The sequence below is a fragment of the Limanda limanda genome, chromosome 5 (genome assembly GCF_963576545.1).
Source record: "Limanda limanda chromosome 5, fLimLim1.1, whole genome shotgun sequence".
In the NCBI taxonomy this organism is placed as follows: Eukaryota; Metazoa; Chordata; class Actinopteri; order Pleuronectiformes; family Pleuronectidae; genus Limanda; species Limanda limanda.
In genome coordinates, this window is record NC_083640.1 from 15,519,887 (window position 1) to 15,537,162 (window position 17,276).

Sequence of the window (17,276 nt, forward strand, 5' to 3'; positions counted from 1 at the left end):
ACCGAACAAGAAGAAGCTTCACATCCGCTCCAACACGAATTCCCAAACAATAACAATTGCATGGTTAACATAGTTAACATAACAAAGCTTTAGAAAATGGCCAAAAAAGCCCTGGACTTCTGAGGGGTTAATGGAAATAACCATTCCTCTAATAATCATATCCTGACCTAATCCACCCAGTTTTATATTGGTCTTAATGCATAATTGGTTTTCATAGCAGCATCAATATAAATAATATAGACTAGTGCATGTTGATGTATCTTGACTTAGTCCAAGAGGTAAGATGAAAATTTGATTTACACCACATGCGCTTTTTCTGCCAATTATATATCTTTCCAAGTTTGCTTTCCCGAAAACTAGCCATGCGCCCATGGGGATTGTAGTTTTATCATGCGTCATGGATTACATTCTGAGGGGAAGCTTCGTTAACCGTGTGGGCGTGCAGGTGTGCTGTGTTAACGTGTTTATTTGTCTGCGGTTACAAACTTCATGAGCGTGCTGAGGTACGTCTGCCTCCGACCAGGGCCAGATAGTGAGAGTAACTTCTTGGCCTCCGGCTGTGGGGAAGGCCATCAATCAGCCATGCAGATAAAACGATTCACACCCCGCTTGGCAGCCCCGGCGCTGCTGTTATTAGCCGGTCTTAATGCCTGGATTTGTTTATGCTGAGGGGCGAGCGCTGTGGCAGATTGAGTTAGCCCTGATTGCATTCGATTTACAAAACTGTTGTGAGTGATGCTAATGTGAACTGTTTGATTGGGTTAGAGAAGCTGTTTGTTGTTCTACAAGTCTATTACACACACACATGAACACACACACACGCACACACACAGGGGTAGTGTTGAAGCGAATTGACTTGTTTACCCGATTTTCTTTCACCTCTGATAATTCTCACTGCTGAACTCAATGTCTCCTCCAGGACCCTCAAGCGAGCTTCGATGTCAATGGCAACGACATGGATCCAATGCCTCGATATGATGCAACCAATGAGAACAAGTAAGAAAGAGCACATTTTCCAGACCTAATAGGAGTGCCAGTGGGGTTCGTTTAGGAATTTAGGCTTTATGGCAAACTTTTGCTGCCCTTGTGAATAAAAAGAGACATGTCCGTCTCTTCCGATGTAAACGCTGCTGCCCACAAACTTCCATGCATTCTTTACTTCAACACGGTTGCTAAGTGATACATCCACTAGAGGGCAGCACCGAGATGAGGGTTTCTGACTACAACGAACATGTACCTCCTAAGAAAGAGGTAAAAGTGGCGACATTGTAAATGCCGTTGGTCTGTAAATACAGCGGGTGAAGTTAAGTAGACTCCTGTAGTTTTTTACCAATTCTTATAAAATGTCCATTATCGTCCACACTGCCCCCTTATGATTTTAGTTGGTACTGCTTCGTTTCGTTCGTTTGGTACATATCAGTAAACTTTCAGATTACTTGCACAACTTCGGACAGAATGAACCCAGATTGCGAACAGAATGCTCCGCTACCAGAAGCTGCTTCAATATGTTTGTATTTGCTGAGCCCTGACCATGTTGTGGGTGAGATGAGTGACATTAGTGTATTTGATTGTGACATTTGTGGGCGAGTTGTGGTTTTTCTGTTTGGAAGACTGTGTGTGTGTGTAAGAGTAAAAAAGAGAGAGTCTCTTGTCCAAGCACTTGTCTTGTGCCAGTTTGGCTCTGTGAGTGTTTTTTTTGGTGTGTGTTTGGCAGCAGCAGCCCGAGTGTCTTGGCCGTGGTTCAGTCCCTGCTGGTAATACATTGTCTTAAAGAGACACGAGGCCTCCAGATGCAGCTGAATGAGCTGGTTCTGACATGTGTGTGGACAGAAATGCGGTTTGCCTTCCTTGACCTTTTATATTACTGTTTCAAACAAATTATCCTTCTTTAACAAAAGTCATATTAGTTTAATCAAAACACTGATGTCATGTCTCTCATGGGAGCTGAACAGATGTGAAACGGTTTGTTTGAGGTGGCCTGCAAGTTAAAACTGGTCATCATGCCTTTAAGGTGAGAAGCACCGCGTGTTAGATTTCTGAGGTATAACACCATCCAGGGCCACATCTGACAAATGTGGTTTGTTGTCAAACTTTCTGTTGTATGGCAACAAGAATGACGTAACGCTTGTGGATTTTAATCTGCTGCTGGCAGATGTGTAATTTGAATGGAAGCAGGAGGAAAGCTAATCTTCTCTCATATGGTTTTCAAATTACACATTTGGATGAATCTGGGTCTATTAATTTAACAGAAGTTCCTTTTGTTTGCTGATAATGAAACCTATCCACCCCTGATTATAAAAGGACAATATGACAAATTGGATTGTGTTACGTTCTGTAATGTCCGAATCAGGTGTCCATGTGATAGGAGAGAAATGGATTACAGAACTTCTGACAGCTTTGTTGGTGTGTTTGATATATTTTGTTTTGTTTTAAATGCTAAATCATAGATTTACTAGGATATCTAGAGACAGTTTAGTTTGACTAACGGATGAACTGATTGGATTTTGGTCACTGTGGCCTAACAAAACAAAGGTTTTGTCTTGTGAAGGCAATATCCCAGGAACACCTCCATAGCCTGACGTTGTCATACTCATGATTCTAGTCAGAATATGAGTCTGAGACTGCTCCATTGGGCTGTGATTATGGGTGTGTTTTCAACCGCACCAGGGAAAAAAATGCCTCTTCGCTCAATTGGATAGACCTACAACCACTCAGAGCAACGTAGTATGTGACATATGACTCCCGTAGGAAGGACGGCAAAAACATCTTTTCGATTTACAAATGCATTGATCGCTTTTCTCTGTTCCTCTTTCAAAATTAGTGCGCTGTCGATGTCTCCTAAAACAGACTCAATGGCAGCATCTTCACATCTCAGCTCTCCAGCGGCAGGCATGTTTGTGGAAAACAAAGTCAACCCAAGCGCTGTTCGGAGATAATTTCTCCAGACCGAACTTCCCGACCAAAAAATGTTGTGGGCGGGGCTAAGTTCGTCTGGCACCCAGGCTAACACCTCCAGGGAATCCTTTCAAATTCAGTGCAAATGTTCACTTTGACCTCCCAAATCTATTCAGTTCATCTGTGAGTCCAAGTTAAGATCATGGAGACCTCACAACTCTTGAAATACCTTATTGATTAGAATATCTCAAATCTGCCTTTAGTGAATTTCTTCAATTCCTTAAATTGTTTACCACTTGGACTCAAAAAGGAACTGATTAGCTTCAGTGGACAAAGGTCACGGTGACCTCATATATGTCTGGAAAATAAGTATGTGTAGTGAAACTGCACTGGTTGGTTGAGACATACAACTGCAGGGCGGTACTTAATGTTGGTCTCCTCAAAGATTTGGGCAGCTATGAATGTTCCTTCAGAGGGCCACCATATTAACAACCAGTGTAAAAATACACATGAAGAAGAAATACCAGACGCGTTAAAAAAAGGACTTGACTTTGCTGAAGCGGGTTAAAATAAGTTGGGTTCTAAAAAATCAAATGTGGACCACAAAGAGTTTGAACGATTGTGTGAGTGTATATTGTTCCCACTGACTATTGTGTGTTGCACAAACATTAAATGGTTTCTGGCTGAAACACAGAGAGATCCCCGGGTGACTGTGACACAGATGTGTAGAAAATGGAAAATGCAGGCGAACAGAGGGAAAAGACGGCCAGACTGACGATTTTATGGATAAGTGGAGTGTAGTGAACTGAACGAAGACCGCTGAAGCATTTCAAAAGAGAGAGTCAGCAGTTTGGCTCATTAACCGTGATGAAGGGGCCCATCACATATTTGCAGCCATTTCATATGTTACACTGAAAGACAGTTAGATTTGTGTTTTTGCTTCTCTGTCGTTCCAACCCGACGGAGGATAAACGGAAGGTTGACACATCTGTACAAATGTAGGCGCTCATTCAGCGGCTGCCCTGGGGCCCGAGCACCCACGTGTACGAGCAGACAGTCCGGGCTGCATCAACACTGATTTGGTATAAAACTTCATGGTTGGTGCTTGATTGGATCAGGTGGGTGGGGTTGGGGGGGGGGGGGGGGGCACGTGCCTGTGATTTTTGTGTCAAATCTAATTTGAATATTTACCTCTGCCAATGAGCTTATGTTTTCATCAGCATTTGCCAATTTGTTAGCAGGATCCCGCAAGAACTACTCAAGTGATACTTCTACTTCTTCATTTTTTGGGACATTTTATCTGATTTCCAAGGAAATAATTCATGGATCTTGATGAAATAAATCATCCATTTTTAAAAACATCCAAGGTCCATGAATGTTGAGCATGTGACTATTTTCAATTGTGAAGAGATGAGAAAGATGACCAGAGATGGATTTTCTTTTTAAACCTTTTTATCATGTTGTTGAGGCGATGTTGACCCGAAACCATCAGGTTACTTTGAAATGGATTCTTCTCTGTCTGAGCGCTTCCCTGGACTCAAAAACGTCCCTGTGTGTGTGTTTGTGTTCCCTGGGGGGGTTTCGCTAGCTAGATGCTGGGTTTCCATGGCAGCCGTCAGAGCCGTTTCCAGGGGGTGTTGTGATGCAGATGTTCTCTGCAGGAGGTGCGTGCATGTGTGAGTGTGTTTGTTCCGATCCAGAAAGTGGTGCTTTTGAGGAGGCGGAGGACGCAAACATGCTCGTGTTTGTTTACGCTGGTCGCTGACCCGGGCCGATTGTCACCACGGCTGGAATGTTACCCTGGTGTGTGTGTGTGTGTGTGAGAGAGAGCGAGAGAGAGCGAGAGATTAGTTGTTAAAGTAGTGTGAGTAGTCTTACTCGTCTCTGATGTTCAACGTCGCCTCTGTCTTTGTTTTTTTATGTTTATGTCTGTGTGCTCTTGGGGGGGGGGCACACTGCTTGCATGCTACACTCGCATTACAAGCAAGGTCCAAACTTCGTGCTGCGTGTGTGTGTGTGTGTTTGTACATGTGGGGACCAGTTGGCATTAATGAACTCCAAACCTATTTGTCCTAACACAAATGTTGAACTACCTCTTCCTCCGTTCTCTGTCAGGTCCGTGAGGAAAAAAGCTGGAATATTTACAGTGTTTGCAACATTTGTAACACTTAACCTGTTTAGTTTGGGAGCAGGAATGCACACGTTTATCTGTGAAGATGTGTTTACGTGTCCTTGCTTTCCACTTCAAAAGGTGCATCTTTATCTGCTGGTTTGTGTGTGCTCTACTGCTTGTGTATACATTTGCCTGTGTTGACCTTGTCCATGACATCGTCTCACCCGAGCACATGTTGTCTGTCGTGTGTGTGCTTATTTCTTTGAGAGGACCATTTTAAGCATTAGGACATTTTGGGAAAGTGAGGACATTTTGACAGGTCCTCACTTTTTCAATAGACTGTTTAAGGGATACGACTTGGTTTTAGGGATATGGTTAGGCATACAGTTTGGATGGTTACCGTAAGGGGCTAGGCAGCGTGTTATGACAATGAGTGTCCTCACTAAGATAGAAGTGTTTACGTGTCTGTGTGCTCAGATAGTGCTCAGGTAGTAAACTGTTCATTCTCACTCTTTCCTCAGACACGGGACACGGTGTGCGGGCGAAGTTGCTGCAGCTGCAAACAACTCCCACTGCATTGTGGGAATTGCCTACAATGCCAGAATAGGGGGTAAGTGATTGAGGATGTAAACAAATCATTATATAGAGTCCTAGAACTAGAGGCCGACTGCTGGACCACAGAACCCTGAAGCTGCACCGGTGCTGCTGCACAAAGAGCTGTGCACCTGTTTATTTAAAGTTCAGAGAACCCCAAACTGAAGAGTCACATGTCGTTGCTGTTGTCATGAACACGCTGTTATTGTCATCGACAACATTACTAATGTTGATGAGTCCTAGCCGCGGCTGCCACAGAGCTCTGGTTCCTTTGGCCCTTATCAATACAAGTGTGAAGCTGATAAGATGAACAGTTCTTGAGATATGCGTTTCGCAGACAGACGGGCATTTCTGGAATCCAATGGATAGATGTATGGGACACTTGTACCTAAACTATTAATTAGCCTAATTATTGACTTAATTTGCTGGTTTAAAATTTATTAGGGTAATTATGACCAGGCATTAGGCAGCTCCAGTGGCTACTTGTCAAACGTTTTCAGCGAGTCCTGTGGAAACATGTAGAAGACACATTCAACTTTGGATCATGAATTATATCTGTGTTTGTGTACCAGGTGTGCGAATGCTGGATGGAGATGTAACAGACATGGTGGAGGCCAAGTCTCTGAGCCTCCAGCCGCAGCACATCGACATCTACAGTGCCAGCTGGGGACCCGACGACGACGGAAAGACTGTGGACGGGCCAGCGTCTCTGGCCAGGCAGGCCTTCGAGAACGGCATCCGCATGGTGGGCACACACACACACAGACACACACACATTTACATACACGTATAGAAATAATCATTAGTATTCACATGCTCAAACGCTAACACACACTCAAAGCAGATGTGTGTGTTTCCCCTTTATATACTAACAAACTCCTCTGTGGCTATCTCTACCCGTGAAGCTCCTCCGGACATTGGAGAGCACCGCCAATCCATCGGCATATTCCCATTTGCATATTCATAGCTCATTTTGCATAACGACAAGCTGGCGCTGTGTTGTTGGCAGGGCAGAGTGGAAAAGCTATAATGGAGGTTAACAGGGGTGAAGTCATTAATTGGTCACAAGTCATGCGCACACACATGCTTACATCTACACATTCGCAAAGTTCGCTGAGACTGGCTTTCTACCGATCGATTAAGCAGATGTTGACCTTGGAGGAGGAGGAGGTGGAGGGCGATATATGGATCTCTTGAGTTTTCAGGCTGAACACTTTGACCGGGAGGCTGAGAGCCTGTGGCATGTGAAGAAAAAGAGAGCGAAGAGAAAAGGGGACTGACAGGTCGGTAGTGTGAGTCGAAGAGAGTCCCCGGTGCTCCTGACAGCCCGGACCTTTTAAGATGACAGAGGCGAGGGAGATATCTGTCCAACGGCTGCGAGTGAGGCATTTGTGTGCGCTGGCACGTCCTCCTGTGTTTAGTGAGTGTGCGTTTGTGAAGCTGAGTGGTTTGTATGCGAAGGTAACATGTACCTATGTGACACGCGGTGTCAGAGACACAAACAGCAGAGGTGTTAGATACCGCTGACAGCTGTGGGGAGGGCTGCACTCGGGCTCGTGTTTCTTTACCAGGGAAATTGTCAAACATTTTCTCGTGGGTGTGTTTTGTGATTCCTGGCTATATCTGCTGTATAGAAAAGAAGAATTTCTTCATCTTTATGTTCCTTATTCAGAATATTTTTGAGTTAGGTTAACAATAGCTTTTCAGACATCAGAATACAACTCTAGAATTTGTCTGGAAATTGGATCTAAGTTCTTCTTTCATATATGAAAAACACAGCAGGAGATTGTTTGTGTCAGACATTTTCATAAACACAGCAAAATTAGCGGAACATTCAGTATGACATTATTTAGCTGTTTACAGCACATCAACCATCATCGCTAAAAGCTCTTAAATCCCGTTGTTTTTCCATGTTGACTTCTCCGTCTGTGTCTTCTTCATGCATGGAGATATTGGCATTCTTTCGGTTTTCTTCCATCACGTGTTAGAATCGTCATCAACAGGCGCACTCACTCGCTCTGAATTTAGTTTTTGTATTCTCACGCGGGCTCACTCAAATATTCTCCCCACATTTTTCTAGAGGAATAGCAGGGAAATATTCAGGAGTTCAGTGCATGTTTGAAAGCAGCTCAATTATAAGAATGATTTCCATCAACACATTTCTTTAGGCTTTCTGTCTTATAGGATAATGTTCATTTGAAATGTATTCATACAATATAATATTAGCGAAAAGCCGCTCACATTTGAGACGATAGAAAATCAGCATTTCTTTTGATAAATTACCTAAATAGTTAACCAGTCATCGACATCGTACTTTGATAAACAGTTGATAAAGGTATTAACAGGCAGTTTGTTGGAGTCATAAATCATGTCTCTACATTTCGTTTTGCTCTTCTCAATCTCTCACTGATGATTGCTGTCAATCAGTTTCACATTGTGCTTCATCTCTCCTTCACAGTTCCCTCGTCCGCTGTCTTTGTCCCGTCCTTTCTTCTGCGAACTGCCCTTCAAAACGCTCTCCATTTCTCTCATCTGTCAGCGTTTGCTCTTGTCTGATCCGCCTCTCAGTCAGAGGGGCTCCACTTACTTATCGCTGCCTGACAGAAGCTCCTTTTTGAAGAACTCCATACTATCTTTTACTCGTGTGTGTGTGTGTGTGTGTGTATGTGTGTGTGTGTGTGTGTTTGTGATTGTGTGTGCGTGATTGTGTGTGTGTAACTCAGTGTCAGTCCATTCGTCAGATATCTTTTTCTGCTGACTTCTGGCTGAACTTTGCCTTCATAACTCAGCTGGTCATCAACAGCACAGTGACTCTCTCAGTGTGTCTCCACCAGGACCAGGGTGTAGATCATTTTCAGCTCAGCCAATTCCTCAAGTACAAAGTCACAAAAAAAGTTAATAGGATTTTGACTGAGAGGTTTCCAGTGGAAAAGACAACTAAAGCTCTCTATTAGGACATTAACTGGTGTCTTTAATCACACTTTAAATCGATGCAGATCTCTGAGTTGGCTCTGGCCTTCCAATTAGCAAGATCCTCAAAATACATCTGGAATAAGTCTGTATGTCAATGGAATATTTGAATATTAAACAGCTGCCCGGGTGCACGTGTCATGGGTCTGAGTTAAAACAAAGTCCACGTCTGCAGGATTTAGCCAAAACTTTGTAAAAAATCATGCACATAAAAACTCTCATATTCTGATCTTGTGTTAAAATGCACAAACTTTATTTGTTTGTATGCTCACTGTAAGTTGGGTCACGTCACCTTTGTGGTTTTAATGCTTTGCTTCCTTTCATGGGTGTCGCTATTTTTCTTATTGACTCATTTCAAGCATGAAAAGCCACTGAGATTATTTGAACCCTTTCAACCTGTTTCATCTGAAGGCTAATGGAAAAGATACAAATGAAAATGTGATGCAGTGACGTATTCTATTCATGAATAGAAAGATAAATTAATTTGACAACACTTACATGAAATTGAATAATTTCTCCTCACTGAAAGAAAATTGAAATTTAGAGAATGCGTCACATTTCCAGATGAGCTTATTCTTGGGCAGTCTGTGTGTGCATGATGTCATGTTTGTTTTGTAGCTGACGTATTAAATCACCAGTCCTCTCTACATCTTCTCTGATCAGGGGAGGAAAGGCCGTGGCTCCATCTTTGTTTGGGCTTCAGGCAACGGCGGGCGCAGCAGAGACCATTGCTCCTGTGACGGCTACACCAACTCCATCTACACCATCTCCATCTCCAGCACGGCCGAGAGTGGACGGAAGCCCTGGTATCTGGAGGAGTGCTCGTCCACGCTGACCACCACCTACAGCAGCGGGGAGAACTACGACCGAAAGATTGTGAGGATTGTTGTTTGTGTGTGTGTGTGTCTATGTGCGTCTGTTGTAGATTTCCAAGATCCCTGCTAAACACACGAAAACACATGAACTCTTGAAAGTACCAGTGGCATTATTTTACCGCAAACCAGAACACTTACACATTACAAGTTGTATCTGTAATGTTTTGTGCTTAATTGAAATCAGATTGGTAGGATTCCTGTTTTCAGCTTTAAATATGTGACAAAGAGACTTTCAGCTGTAGGTCCCCTGGATACCACTCTGCGTCTCCATGTCCTAGGTTACCATTCATTTACACTGAATACTGTCCTTGTTTTGATTTGGAGCCTGGACATTTTTTAAACATTGTATATTTGATTTATAATTTGAAATAAGAGCACAGCATCCTACACCGTGGCATTAACTGGGCCTTTTGTGTGTGTTAGTGCGTCCTGGGGCGCATTTTTCTGTCTGGATTTAACCAAGGCCAGTCTGAACCTGACAGGCATCCGGTTTTCTTTTTTGTCCGAACCTACAGTCGAGGTTGATGTTTTCCCCCGATTACAGGCACTGTAGTGCGGCTTAAAAAATAAACGACAAACCGTGTGTGTGTGTGTGTTCATGCACGTGTGTGTGTCCGTATATGTGTTTGTGGGTGTAGTGTCGTGACCTGGTATATACACACAAACACACACACACTCTCTTTCCCTCTGATTCTATACACAGTACAACAATAAAATGTAATCTACTTCAGCACAAACCAAACTGGCCTGTCTACTCTTATGCTATTGGAACACTTTCACATACTAAACTATGTGTGTGTGTGTCTTTGGATAATCCCTCAAACTTTTCAGTCCAGGAACGGTTCTTTGATGAGGGCTCAGACTGGAACTTAGCTAAGCTTTTCTTGGCTGACTGACTGTTAAGCTGTTTGACTAGTTGGCTGACTAAAGTCTGCAGAGTCAAAGTGAACACAGTGAACACACAGCGCTCTAACAACACGTTTTACTACGTCTCTTTGCTTCCTTGTCTTCGTGCCCCCCCCCCCCCGGACATTTATTTTTGTGGTAAACTGGTGATTTGTGTGTGTTTGTTTGTGTGTTTTTGTGTTTGTTTGTGTGTGTGTGAAAGTTATCGCTTGTGAGGCAGTGTGTCAAAGCTGGAATGTGAGTTAGTTGCGTCTTAATCCTCCTGATCCTCATGACTTCAGTCTCTCTTTGACAGTCGATTTCTTTTTCTCCTCCTGCCGTCATTGTCTCTGTTTCTCTTCTCCTCTTTAACGTTTCTCCTTTCTTCTCCTTCATCTATTTAGGCCTTTATGAATATGTCCCCTTCTTTCACCGTTGACACCAACTCCTCCCCCTTCCTCTCCTGTTTCTTTTCTGCCCTTCTTTCTCTCCATATGTCCTTCATCCCTTCTGACTCTCTCCCCTTCTCCTCTATCCACAGATCACAACAGACCTGAGACACCGGTGCACAGACAGCCACACAGGGACATCGGCCTCGGCTCCCATGGCTGCTGCCATTATTGCTCTGGCCCTGGAGGCAAAGTAAGATCCTTTTAACCTCATCCCTTCTCTTCATCCCTTCGCCCCTCGCTTACCTTCTAATGCCCTCTTGCCCTGTTGCCCTTTTGGACTCGTTGCTCTTCGAGTGGAGCATGACAAGCATTTCTTACAAATGCATCATAGTCAGGTTTGCGGTGGGGAGGCATTTAATTCTAGTTTCAGTCGTGTGTGCAGAGATGCACTGAAAATGTACAGAGGAGCTACTGACTGCTGTACATGGACTCATACGTGTACATGCTCATAGATCAACCTCTTGTTTTTACATTCATATCTTAAATGCACTTCTTGATGGTGGGTCTGTAAAACACAGCATCTAAATATAATCCATTATACACCCATTTCCACTCAGTTCTGACTCTGTGTAGTGATGTGGTCATTTACTGCTTTTACATCTGCAGCTCAGAACAAGTGTTAAACGTCAGCACTACAGCAGGACTCATGCTGGTTCTTCCAAAGCAGGTGTGGGTCTCACAAACGTTTCTTTAAAAGCAAAATCTGCACTCGGGTGCTGAAGTTGGAAAGCTTATTCAAATCTCTATCTCTTCACCCCAGTAGGATATCTACAGTGGACTGTTTTTACTTCCAGCACTAAGACCTGTCTGAGAGGGGTTTTCAGTGGATTTGAAATAAGATAGTCACTAGACTGAGTCCTTCTTTCACTAAACAATACGTGTTTTCCACCTGAGATTTTCAGATACGATGGATTGACATCGGCCTCCTTCAGTGGTGAACTGTGCTTGAACCTAAACAGGATAAAACTCTCCATCGAGAAGAGAAAACGCACCACATGTCGCTGCAGTGATCATGATTCTCTTGGCACAAATGACACGATCATGTCAAGAGACAAGATGGTGTCTCTGCTTTACTATGGACATGTGAACTCTGCTCCACTTTGTGACACTTCAGCCCTCTGCCTTTTTTATTGCTAGCTAAAACATTACGTGATCACGTGTTCATGCTGCTGCTAGTGCTGGGAAAATTATATTTAATGAACTTTGATACATACTTTACTTTTCATAGTTAATAATAATAATAGTAACTTTGTTTCAAAGCATATTTGTCTCTTCAGAAACTGTGGAAAATCTGTTTTATCTGTTATTTGTTATCGTGGCCAATTCGCTGGGATATGATATATTCTTTGTTGCTTTTAAGAACAAAGTTTCACAATATCTTCTGTAGAAGAATAAGTTCAGGTCTATGGATGTGTTTGATTTAGAGCTAATGTCTACAACAAGCACAGACTTTTCTGGGCCAAGTGTTTTCATGCCAAATATTTCTCCTAAAGGAGACAGAAAGTAGGAAGAGAAAAGAAAGACAGAGAACTTCTTTTTTTTAGTTGGTTTCTAACATTTCTGGCCCTTAAGCTGTTTTTGTGTCCGGCTCAGCAGATGACTCCCCCCTCCTCTTTGAAACCTGTTGAGGTGATTAATTTGTGATAAATTCATGAATTGGACTTGGTGCCGTGCTGGTGCAGCGAATTGGGCTTTGCCTCATCATCACATGTCGAGCAGCTCAGTTAGACCAGGTCACTTCATTTAACCGGGATAATCCAATTCAAATCCTCGAAGTAGAAAATATTCTCGGTTTCCAGGCTGTGCCGGGCAAATAAGCCTGTTTCCTCAACAAGATTATCACACACCGCCCCTTGCCTGCCCGCTCTCCTCTCACTCTCTGTTGTAAAGTAATTTTGTTGGTGCCTGAAGACGGCCCCGCGCTCTGTTCTCTTTTGATTTGGCAAACTTTAAGATGTTCAAGTGAGCATGTGATTTATCTCTTCATGGGCTAGAGTCCTAACACGGCGAGGAGCAGCATAGTAAGGGCTTCGCAAACTTTTATTTCTTTCCCCTTTTGCTTGTGTCCTTGGAGGCAAAGAAATGGAAAAGCGAGGGAACACGGAGACGGGAGTCATAAGTGAGGAAATTTGGAGGGATAAGCTCGAGATGAGCTGGGATAACCCACCATACGAACCTCATCTACTGGGAGGTTTTAAGCGATCAAAGCGGGGACAGATGGGCGAGGAGATTTTTTTTTTCTTCTCCTCCTCCATTCATCTGAGTTAAAATTCATGCCTAGGTTGCAGATAGTAGAACAGAAAATGCATATTATAGTTTGGAACCAAGGTGAGACTGAGGCGATATTTGCTTTCTCCCCTTGAGGTTTATCTTTGTGTGTTTTCATCCATAATTGCACTGAAGAGGAGCAGTGAAAAGCCAACATTAGACATACTGATCTGCCGCTGGTTTTCCTCGGTATGTTAGCTACTCCATTAATTAGTATTGGCTTGTTTATGGCTAGGCTGTCATGGCCTAGATAATAATGCCAAAGCCACTTTTAATTAATGACCATAAAACATTTATGGGACCATAATTACACAGTGACAGCTAAGCCCATTAATATTGATCTAAACATTATTTATTCTGACTTTTCACAGCTCTTATCTCTGCTACCATCCTTTTAAATGGCTTTTTACTTGATATTTTGTTTTCAGGGTATTTTCTTCAATTGGATTTAATGAGTGGAGGCTCAGTACGGGCTTTAGGGAATTGTGTTACAGCAGTGTCTAAGCTGCAGTTTTACTAAGGGCATTATGGGAATGTAATGTTTTGGCTTCACCGCGAAGAGGATTTTACCAGAAAACCGTGAAATATTTTTTACTAAAATACCTTCTTTTTTTGTCTAATCCTAATCCCAGTTTGTATTGAATAAATGTTTTTTTAAAAGACAGAGAGATTCAACAGCTTTTGCCGATAAGAGTTGGAGCCGGTGTTAATGTTCTATAAACAGAAACACAGAGCATTCTGCTGCGGAATCATCACCTCTCGCCTAAATGTTCCGGAGATCTTCCACTTGCTGTGAGCGTGTCTGACCCGGACAATCTCCTGCTATGTTCTTTATACTCGAAAGACAAACACATTCAGCTTCCCGTCTGAAAATGGCTTCACAGAATAAAGTGCATGTTTGAGCTTTTAACTGTCATCTATAAAAGGCAGTGGATAAATGTGTGATTCTGAGATTTCTCCCAGATGTTGTGGATTTTAAACGTCGTCTTGTGCGTGTTTTAGTTTTAAGAGGACGCTGGGAAAGAACCTGCTCTCACAGAAGCAGCTCATCAGTGCCTTCAGATCAGATCTTGTTTCTTGATGCTCAACTTCTCCCTTTTAAAATTATCTTCTGGATCAGCTTGAATTTTTAAATCAGAGCCTTGGGCTCCAAACTTTAAATGTTAGTTCTAGGTTAACTGATTTGGAGTGGTGCAGATTCTGGAGGTCTCAGATGGCGAGCGAGGGACACGAGGGGAGCGAGCGGAGCATCTGGACGGCATATGAGATGGAAGGGAATCCCAGGAAACTTGGTGACCCACTTCTTCCTGGTTTTTCCCCTTTTTAATGTAGTGTTTGGACATCAAAGCAGTGGAGACACATGGCTGCCATCTCGTAATGGATCTCACGTGAGATCAGAGAAACAAACAGATGAACGGGCATCACGCTCTCCACCTCTGCCTCTCTGTAATTTTCTCTCAGTAATCTTCCACCTACTGTATATCGCTGTGTTTTCTTTACCCTGTTTTACATTTCATCCTGTATCTTGATGCGTGTGCTTGGTATTTAACCCCTTCCCCTTTTTATCTGAACCTTTTCATCTATCCACCTATTCTCCCTCTACCAAATCATTACACGAGTAACCAAGACATGCCTTAATGTCTATTCTCCTCCTTTTATTTTGTCTGTTCTCCTCCGGTTCTGCTTGTTCTTCCACAACATAGTAAACCATTCAAAGCATTTTTTCCTCATCATTATTCTCGTGCCACCCGATCTCGTTGTTCACTTGAATGGGGAAGTGATCCCAGACTTTAGACTGAATCTCATGGATGTTTATTTGAAATGTTTGCATATGTTGCTTTAAGCACATGTTAAATTACATAATATTTCCATTCATGTATCGTTGTGTTTCATCTTCTAGTACCCTTCTGTCATGGAGAGATGTACAGCACATCATTGTGAAGACCTCTCGAGCCGGACATCTCAGCGCCCCTGACTGGAAGACCAACGCTGCTGGTTACAATGGTACGCACGCACTCAGTTGTCTTTCCTTAAAGACTTTACATTGACTTACACTTCTTTCTAATAGTAATAATAGTTATGACGAACCTAACTTTAAACCCAACCGTACCTTAGTTTAAACTTCAAACATGTTTTCACCTTTTAAATTTAACGATTTTTATAGCCTGGTCTTGATTTTTGTCCTCATAAGGAAGACAAGTCCCAATAATATGACAGAGTAATGCATTGAACATGCATGCACACATGTATTTGTAGCTGTGGCTATAATGCTGTTGAGGCTGCAAAACCAGAAATATTATTTTCAATTATAAAGAGACACTAGTCTAAAACCATATTTTAGGCCTTTTACCACTGTTCAATATCTAATCAGTAAATCTACACAATGACTTCCAAATTACCTAAAGGAACCAAAATCGGTGTGTGATAGTAGATTCATTACAGACTTAATTTTTTTTATAAATCAATAAATGTTACAAAACACTATAGAATCATTTCTGGACTCTTGTGATCAGTTTCAACTTCACACTGTTTCCTACAGTCAGCCATTTGTACGGCTTTGGTCTGATGGATGCTGAGGCCATGGTGAAGGAGGCAGAGCGATGGAGGCAGGTCCCCGCTCAGCATGTGTGTGTGGAGAGCGCAGACCGACAGATCAGGTAGAACACGCACACACACTCACTCGCTCGCTCACTCACTCACTCACACGCAGTGACATTTCTCACATTCACCAAGTACGTGGACATGTGGACACAGCTCTCATATGTCCTCGCTTTAATTACCAGGTTGTGTTTTCGTCTGTGTTTCATTGTTATCTAGCAGAATATGCACAAAAAAATCACTGATTTCCTTGAAAGTTTGTGGAGGGGTGGGGCGTGACCCAAGGAAGAACCCATTAAATGTGGATTTGGGGCCGGATCTAGGAATTTTTTGGTTGCTTTCTTAAACATTGCGAGAAAGTGTGTCTTTCCAAATTATTTTGTTGATTCTTAGGGAATAAGTCATGGAGCCTGATGAAAATAATCAAGCAGGTTCAGGGGGCTGATGCAATTGGGTAAATCTAGTGAATTTAAATGTGGTTTCAGTTGGGGACGGTTGGGCCTTGGCGGAGGTATGTGCTCTACTGTGTGACATTCTAGTTTCTGCTGCAACGGCCTCCGGTCTCCACTCTGATAACATTTGAGAACAAGGCTGCAGCAGTTTACACACATCAGAGCAACATGGGCTCCAGTGAGGTCAGCCACTGAGGGTGTGTGATGAGATGTGACACAGAGCCGGCCTTGCAGTTCATCCTAAAGATGTTTGATAGGAATGGGATCAGGCATCTGTGCAGGCTGGTCAAGTTCTTCAACACCAAACTAATTCTTCACTGTCCTCACTTTGTTCACGGGGACAAGGGCTTCAACAAACTTTTTATTTTTCTGCACTTTGAAAGCACTCTGTATGTCAAGAATACAATTTTCTGCCGGAACATGAAGATTTCCTTTGGGACTCCAGCGGGTTGAACAAGCATATTGTGTAGTAGACTCTGCTTAAACACGATGGAATTGTGAAACTGTCTTGTGTCAACACAGTGTTAAGTAAAATGTAAGAGAAGAAACAGATGAAATATGTTGGTTTTAGTAGATCTCTCTTACAACCACTACCCCCCTCCCCCTTTCTGTCTCCGTCTGCTCCTCTCTCTTTCTCTCTCTCTTTCTCTCTCTCTCTGTCTGTCTTTCTCTTTCTGTCTCTCTGTTGTACTGTCTTTTTTTCTCATTTTTTCTCTCCCTGGTGTCTTATGCACCGGCGTGTGTTTGAGAATGCAGTTGTGCAAGCTGTACCTTGATAGGGGCCAAGCATTAGTTCTGGCAGGGTGGTTCTCACATAAGACCTTTACTATGCGCGCGCACACATACAGACACAGACACACACACACACATCGAGCGAGTGAGAGCCAGGGCTTCACAACTTGTTATTCTGGATGCAGCTGGAAGCTGGAGCACTGTTCTGTGTTAGACTCGTTGGTTGAACTCGGGCCCTGAACTGGTTTGCTTTCAGTCAAAGGCTCGGTGTCCAGTGACTGCAGCATTTATCAGGGTTATTCAGTCTGTTCTGCCCCAACACTCTAGTCAGCCTGCATGAGGCTTATGTAAAGTCTGGCTTGTATCAGAGGCAGTCAGGCTCCGTACTCCCACTGTTATGTGTGCTGGATTACAGAGAGATTCACAAAGTTGTTGTGTGAAA

The 17,276-nt window shown here is 43.0% G+C and overlaps 1 protein-coding gene across 3 annotated transcripts in view; it reads left to right on the forward strand.

Moving 5' to 3' along the window:
• Window positions 1-17,276, forward strand: part of pcsk5b (proprotein convertase subtilisin/kexin type 5b) — a 78,649-nt gene that overhangs the window by 15,439 nt on the left and 45,934 nt on the right. For all 3 annotated transcript variants that reach the window (XM_061071366.1, XM_061071364.1, XM_061071365.1), the window contains exons 5-11: window positions 920-996; window positions 5,530-5,618; window positions 6,175-6,347; window positions 9,236-9,448; window positions 10,874-10,974; window positions 14,953-15,056; window positions 15,592-15,709. In XM_061071366.1, the coding sequence (XP_060927349.1) occupies window positions 920-996; window positions 5,530-5,618; window positions 6,175-6,347; window positions 9,236-9,448; window positions 10,874-10,974; window positions 14,953-15,056; window positions 15,592-15,709 (875 nt within the window). The remainder of the gene's footprint in view (window positions 1-919; window positions 997-5,529; window positions 5,619-6,174; window positions 6,348-9,235; window positions 9,449-10,873; window positions 10,975-14,952; window positions 15,057-15,591; window positions 15,710-17,276) is intronic.